The sequence below is a fragment of the Orycteropus afer genome, unplaced genomic scaffold, assembly GCF_000298275.1.
Source record: "Orycteropus afer afer isolate SDZICR_OR568_19922 unplaced genomic scaffold, OryAfe1.0 scaffold00185, whole genome shotgun sequence".
In the NCBI taxonomy this organism is placed as follows: domain Eukaryota; kingdom Metazoa; phylum Chordata; class Mammalia; order Tubulidentata; family Orycteropodidae; genus Orycteropus; species Orycteropus afer.
The window spans coordinates 881,789-889,617 of record NW_006921772.1 but is presented as its reverse complement, the minus strand read 5'-3'; the positions used below and the strand labels follow the sequence as shown (position 1 = coordinate 889,617).

The 7,829-nt window shown below is 38.9% G+C and overlaps 1 protein-coding gene across 1 annotated transcript in view; it reads right to left on the bottom strand.

The window, feature by feature from the left end:
* The window catches only part of CCDC192 (coiled-coil domain containing 192), a 202,114-nt gene extending 198,826 nt beyond the window's left edge, over nucleotides 1-3,288 (bottom strand). The window contains exons 1-2 of the mRNA XM_042781861.1: nucleotides 3,259-3,288; nucleotides 2,780-2,887 (exon numbers count right to left, since the gene is read on the bottom strand). Of these exons, the coding sequence (XP_042637795.1) occupies nucleotides 2,780-2,887; nucleotides 3,259-3,288 (138 nt within the window). The remainder of the gene's footprint in view (nucleotides 1-2,779; nucleotides 2,888-3,258) is intronic.
* Nucleotides 3,289-7,829: the final 4,541 nt, after the last annotated feature.

Here is a 7,829-nt window from a genome sequence, read left to right as displayed (position 1 = left end):
AAACAGAAAAAAAAAAAAGAAGAAGAAAAAACAAGAAAACCTGCAATATATAGGGATAGGGTACTAAGAGAAAAAAGGTAGAGAAGGAAGGTAATGAAGGGAAAAAAATGGGAAAAATGCAAAAAGAAAAACAAGGACTGGGGTTAACCATGAGAAAAAAGGGGAAAAATAGAAAGAAAGAAAAAAAAAATCCAACCAGGAACAGGGAAAAGAAAACAAGCTGTAAACTAGGACCTGGGAGAGGAAGAATAAGAACAATAGTAAAAATGACAAAATTATTAATAATAATAGTTGCTTTAAAACAGATAAACACAAGCAAACGAATCACCAGAAAAAAGAAAGTGAAAAAGGAAAAAAAAAAAAAATCGATGGAGGACAGGGCAGGGCACCTAGGCTCCATCTGAGCACACAGACTGTGTTGGAGTTCCTGTGGGCCCAGAAGGTGGGTTGGAGTGGTGGATGGCTGCACCTCTGTTCACCAAGCAGGAGTGGGGTATAAGAGTAAAAAGAGGAATGTTGCATCTTTTCAGTCTTGCAGGTCTGGAGTGTCCTTGGGATTACTGGAAAACAGAACCTCTTCTTAAGCCCCTGGAATCTTGGAGAGTGCTATCTCTTTAAATATCCAAAATAGTCAAGCTGCTTGTAACATTCAAAATGGCAGCTTCCTCCAGACTGGCAAAAGTCCATAGCTCAGCCCACCTTTCTCTTCACCTTCTCCGTTTATTCCCCAGCCACCAGAGCAGTCCTTGGTGCAGTCTCTGGATAGTAGGGCTGATTTTTCATTTATTTTGTCACCACCACTCAGGAATCTCCAAGCTGTCTGTGCCATGCTGTCTGTGCCGTACCATCAGGATCGCTCAGGATCACTGCCAGACCACAGCTCCATCTGTCTCCTATTTTTGGTATTTTCATGCAAATTCTTCTGCAAGTTGGGGTTTAGTCCACTTCTATATCCTTCCCTTCAAGGCTCAGGGGGCCAGGATTATCTTCTGTGTCTTTGTTAATTGGTTTCCCTTTTCTTTGTTGAAGAGGGTCTGTGTAGTCTTTCTGTCTAGTCTGCCATCTTGCCAGAACTCTGTCTTTCCTAGTTTTGAGGCTCTGAAATTCTTAGTTTCTTTGCTTGGTTACGCTTTTTGTAACTCAAAATTTTGCCACAGTTTGAGGTTTCTTTTAGTTTGTTTTATGGAAAAGACCATTTGGCAAGCCAGGGGGTGATAGCATGCAGCTGAGAATGAAAGTTCCCCCAAAAGGTTCAGGCCTAGGGCAACACATTTCCATTAATGGACACAAGTCCCAGGATGGTCTACTGCAACAGCCACATTTAGCCTATAAGCAATAAGCATATCCCAAAATAAGGCATGCACATTTGCATAAGTTGATAATGAAATGGAGGCTATTTGTTTGTGTGTCACTGGATTGCATGGTAAATTGAGTTAATTTCTCATTGCATCTCAAATGCATTTTTCCCTCTAGTTTCTGCAAAAATTCTTATAACATTTTGATGCAATCAGATTGTACTGCACAGAAATAATACCTTCATTATTTAAAATCTCTTAAAAATTGTTTTTTAAAATTTTCTAAAATATATTACATAAACACTCATCAGTCCATGAGAAATTCATAAATGTTTATAATATTTTAGGGTCTCTTCTGTCCTTTTGCTCTACTGACTGTCACCAAGAGTGAGCATTTGTGCCCTGCTATAAACAGTTCAGTACAGTACACTGCCATAGAGTCGTATCTGACTCATAGTTACCCCTCCTTGGATTTCTGAGGTGGTATCACTACAGAAGTAGATTGCCCAACCTTCCTTCCAGAGAGTGGCTGGTGGGTTTGAACTGCCAGCCTTCTGGTTAGTAGTCAAATGCCTTAAGCACTACACCACCAGAGCTCCATGCTATAAAGGATAATCAAAACTCCAGGCAACTTTATTCTCTGTGACCAAGCACCCCTTCCCAGGGTGGAAAGGCCACGTTTACAATGGGATTTTCACTAGGTGCCATACTGTTTGCAACGTGTAATCATGTTGGGAAGTGGCCCAGGCCCAGGCCTGAGATTTATTAACACCCACACCTACCCATCAACCAGTTGTCATCAAGTTCATTCTGACTCATGGTGGCCCCATGTGCTTCAAAGTAGAACTGAGCCTTGTAAGGTTTCTGCATGTGATCTTTCAAAAGTAGATTGCCATCCTTTTCTTCCAAGGTGCTTCTGGTGGATTCAAATGCTAACTTTTAAAATCAGGGCCCTGCTGTGTGTACAGAACACTTATAAAAAATGACCAGGCCATCCAGTACAGGACTGGCTCATCTGTGATCTACTTTGCTTCTGTGAGTTTCCAAAACAAGAGGGAAGCTAATATTTGAAAAACTCTCTTCCAAGCAAATATTTCTGAAATTATTTAAGGAAATTACTTCTGTGTGGTTCTGATGGGTTTTATTTGACTTTAGGTTTATCTGTTTATAATGTGCAAACACTTTGCTTATTCAGGAAAACCACTTGTTTAAAGATGTATTGTCTAACTGAATAGGCTGTAGTGAATGAAAATCAAATGAAATAAAAATGTGAAAGTATTTTAAATGCTGAAAAAATCCATACTGATACATGTTCTTGTTGTATCTAAAACAAATGGAGTTTCATGTGTAATGCATGCATGTGTGCATGGGTGTGTGTGTTTAGGTGTCTCAATAGAGACACAGGTTAAAATAAGCATTTAGACTTACATTTACTATATAGATACTGAAGACTATACATTTCTAATACAGACAACAAGTATTACCTGTTTGGATAAGGCTTTAGCTTTTTCTTCTGTGTCCTTCAGGCAAATTTCCAAGGCCTCGAGTTGTGCCAAAGCCAATGCCATTTGTCCAGTTTCCAGAGATTCTTTCTTTAAAACAATAATCAAGTATTACTTTTTTGACACGGATGATTTCCTCACACAACTTTATGGGCTAGGAATAGGCTTAATAAACTCAAATAAATCCTCCCCTTTCCTTAAGACAGCAATACAACAGCAAAACATTAGAAATGATAGACTTATTTAGATTAGGACCTAAAGGGAGGGTAAAAATTGCATTGTTGTTGTTGTTATATTATAATTGTTATTTATCAGATTATGACATTGTGGAGCTTTAGAGAGTTAAAATAAAATCACCGTATTGGAATTAAGTTAACACAGAACTTTTATTCTTGATGTAAGGAGAACTTTGCTTTAAGAGGCTAGGACCAAAGTTTCAGATTCCTAATGGGAGATGTCACCTGCAGAATGCCTGTGTTTTCAGCAGTCATGTCCCTTGAGGAACAGGGTCATCTTGAACTCTGAGAAGTTCTTGTTTCCTCTGATCTTCACCTTTTATCACAAGTTACATTAAAGCAAAGACACTTGAAAGAAAATGTCACGTGCTTTAAAAGCAAATCTTCCCCAGAGCATGGCTAATATCATTCAAATCAGATGTGTAGACTTTGCCTCTCAGAAATGTTCTAAAGTTACTCTTTCTCAGTTACAAGCTGAAAAATATGCAAAAGTGGTATGGAAAAACCAGTTACAGGTCTGATTGACACTAAAGAACTTTCTGAGTACTCTTTGGCTTTTGTGACAATTGATAATTACAAAGCAATCTAAAAGCTTATAATGAAAAATCTCATATATGCAGAGATTAGGAACCTCCTATAGCCTCCATGGGTGCACTCTGTTTTCTTGTGAGTGCTATGGCTGCTACGGCTGCTTTCAGTTAACACTGTAAAGAAAGAAGTGTATTCCTACATATCTTAAAGGCCGAATTAATTGTACTTTGCTCACTGTGGTTTATGGGACTACCGATTTTACACATGTGTGCATTTCCTGGTGATACAATAGAGCCATCTGGTGGTAAATGGAACCAAATATAAAAATAAAGCATTCATTCATGTTCCTATAAATGTTCATATTATACTCTGAACTTTGGGACCTTGCCACTGGCTTAAGATACCAATGGAACTTCAAGAGAGGAAGGGCAAAGCTATGTTGCTATGTCTCAAGTCCAACTTAGGTCCTAGATCAAGCTCTACCACAAAAAACTGCATAATTTCCTCTAAAATGTAGACTTTTAGGATATGAACATCTTGGGTAAGAACAGTGATACTTGGGATGAAGTGAACCAGTGGTTCTTAGCATCCAACAATGATTCTAAAGATTTAAAAAAAAAACAACTAATATCACTACCAGTTATCATCAAGTTGATTCCAACTCATGAAGAGAATCCAAAAATTCTCAAAGAATAAGCTTCATAACAAAATTCTGGTATATTTATAGTTAGAGATAAAGGCAAGCTGTACATTATTTCTTACAGAAAAGGAGAGGTGTCAAAAGGTTAAATTGTTCCAAAAAGGTTGGAAATCCAAGATCTAGGTTCTTATTTCCAGAGAAAATTATATTGTCTGATGTTTGCTATCAAGGGGAAATTTAAAAAAAAAAAAAAAAATGTGACCCAGCAAGATCAACTAATCCATTTCTCAAGCCTTTTTCTCCAAACATCAAAATTTCCTGAGCCAAGAAGGATAACCATTTCTAGTAAAACAAAACATTATAAATGAAAGCCAAATGAAACAGGCTTCATGGATAGACAGTTATTAAATGACACAGGACCTTTTGTACAGGAAATGGCTGTGGGTTATAGAACAAGGAGCAATCTGAGCAAACCGTGAAGAATGCAATGTCTATCTTGTTCACCTTCTCCTCAGCTGCAAGCTATCACTCCTCAGGCTCTAATTTGCCACACCTTTCTACTGCTTCCTCCACTGCCTTAATTCAAAGAGTCATAAGTGCATCTATATGCAGGTAAAAATGTCTTATATAAAGCTTCTTCCAATGCGTACATTGAGGATACTTTAATGAAGGAACTACTTACAAAGATGTGGGCATGGTTACCAGCATCAACCAGAGATAGCGAGACATCCCAGGGCTAGGAGCATCTTTGAATAGGAAGCAATCCCCATTCACCCAAACAAGGAATAAAAATTAAGTCAAGTACCATGTCAGGAATCAAAAAATAAATGAGCTTATGTACTCTGGAGGTAGGTATATCGTCTCACAGACCTTAAAATTGTTAAATGTAATCAGTCATTGTCCTAGCTTTCAGGATGCAAATGGCAAAAGAGCAGAAAGGTAGGATTTATACTATTAATTTCACAAGCACATGTGAACATGTACTTATCATGAAAATGAACATTGCTTCAGTGGCTAAAGTAATTATCATGTGAATTGTATTAGTCAACACTGTCACATGATACAAATATGCCACAAATGTACAAAACATACAGGTGTTTGGGAGATTGAGCTTATGTCTGTGGAATTCCAAATGGCAAATTCGGGCAATTCAGTGGTAATTTTGGTTATTTATTTCTATTCTTTGTAATAAAATTTGCTACCTAAATATCAAGCCAATAATTGAAACACATGTAGCTAAAGTAACTGAGAAGAAGAAGCTGAAAGAATAATAAACAGTATTATAAATTCAATATCCTCTTCAATTATAGTAAAGACACCAGTATCTAAGGCATTTAACCACTAACCAGAAGGCTGGGGGTTCAAACCCACCAGCCACTCCTCAGAAGGAATGTTGGGCAACCTACTTCCACAGTGATACTGCCTCAGAAACTATGAGTCAGATCTGACTTGATGGCAGTGCATGTGTACTAATTGAATATATCTCATGTGGAATTTTAAGAGTAGATTTCCTTTTGGCTATTGAAGTTCCTCATTTGAGAATCTAGAGGAAAATCTACATATTTTTTTCTACGGTCATTTTATTGTATTTTTTCCTAACCCACCCAGTACCTTGTCATTGTTCCCTTCTTTGCTTTAAAGCCAGTATTGTTCCTTTCCTTGCTTTACAGCTAATGACTCCTCTCTTCACCCTCAGCCATACAAATGCCTTTCACCTTTCAGGACTGGTTCAAGGTCTCTGACTAATGCAACTGCTCCACCCTCTTTTGGATCCACGCACCACACTTAGAAAGGTTCCTGCATGCAGAAGCCAGGCAGGATTTGCTGAGCATTTAGGAGGAACTCAGTCCACAACTGTCGAGTGATCGAAGGCTCAGCAGTCAGGACGGTGGTTGGACAAGAAACTGAGCGGCTGTAACAGTTGCTTTTTGAGTAATACTTTCCATGCATCCCACAAGGGACATTAACAGGACTAGACTGTCAGAGAAGCTCAGCTTGCCAAAGCCAAGGACTAGATGGTGCAGCAGTGGGCAAGGGAATGGCCACAAGGGTGGGCAGAGAGGTAAGGATTGAAGTAGATAAAGCAGATAAATGTTTAGACAGATGAAGTGCTTAATAAATAAATAATTCCATTATTCCAACTCCTTAAAAAAATATTTTGATATTAAAACTTTCTAGCTTATTTTAAAATCATAGTAAAAGAAAGCACCCAGAGAGATACTTTTGTTACAAGTGATCAAACAGCAACAGTGGGAAACTTAGTCAAATATGCATTTAAGAGCAAAGTTAATATTCCTAATGTGTACATGTGTATTTATTGAAAAGCAAGCTTGCTAAACTAAGGTGTGATTATGGCAAATTCCATCTTTATAGAAAAGCATGTTGATATATGCCAGTTTTAGAGAATTTAGTGTCTGTAGCAACTTGAGCATCAGCCACAGGGATCTAGATGAGGAGAGGAACTCAGACAAGCCCAAAGCAGCAGTTCAGGAGAGTGGGATAAAGGGGATTAAAAGCCAGGAACTCAGACAGAGGAGCAGTCAACCACAGGAATCCAGGTGAGGAGAGGGAAATCAGGTGCGCCCAAAGCAGCAGGGTGGGAGAGCGGGAGAAAGGGGATTAAAAGGCCTAGGAATCTGGACAGAGGAGGAGTCAGCCACAAGGACCCAGGTAAGGGTGGTAGGAGAGGTTTCCAACAGGGAGACAAACTTGTCTGTCAGTTTGTCCTACTGTGGTGACGTGTTAATGTGAGTTTTGAGGCTGAGACACTGGTGTTTCAAACTCAGCAGAATGCACATGATACACAGGTATCAGCCCAGCTTAAAAATGGAGACAGACTAGGAAGAAGAAGGAGGCTGTCCACTTCTCAAAGATTTGGCCAGGGAAAATCTTATGAATAGGAAAGAAACACTGTTTGATACATTAACGCACAACTTTATGAATAGTCCGTTTAGGTTAGTTGTTGTTGTTATGTGCTGTTGAGTCGATCCCGACTCATAGCGACCCCTCCTTGGGTTTCCGAGGCAGTATCACTATGGAAGTAGATTGTCCAAACTTCCTTCCAAGGAGTGGCTGGTGGGTTTGAACCACCAGCCTTCTGGTTAGCAGTCAAGTGCTTCAGGCACTATGCTACCAGAAGCTCTCAAAATAGGACTGGGAAAGAGCTGCAACATCTGAGTAAACCCAGCCTTACTCATATGGATAAGGTAAAGCTTTCCAGACCTCCATTTGCTGATGTGGCACCATGCAAATTGAAGAGAAACAGCTGCAGACATCCATTAATCATCAGAACATGGAATGTACAAAGTATGAATCGAGGAAAATTGGACATTGTCAAAAATGAAATGGAATGCATAAAGATTGATATCCTCGGTGTTAGTGAGCTGAAATGGACTGGTTTTGGCTGTTTTGAATCAGACAACCATGTGATCTACTATGCCGGGAATGGCATGGCATTCATCATCACAAAGGATGTTTCAAGATCTGTCCTGAAGTACAATGCTGTCAGTGATAGGATAATATCCACAAGCCTACAAGGAAGACTCATTAATACGACTATTATTCAAATTTATGCACCAAACACCAAAGCCAAAGATGAGGAAATTGAAGATTTTTATCAATTTCT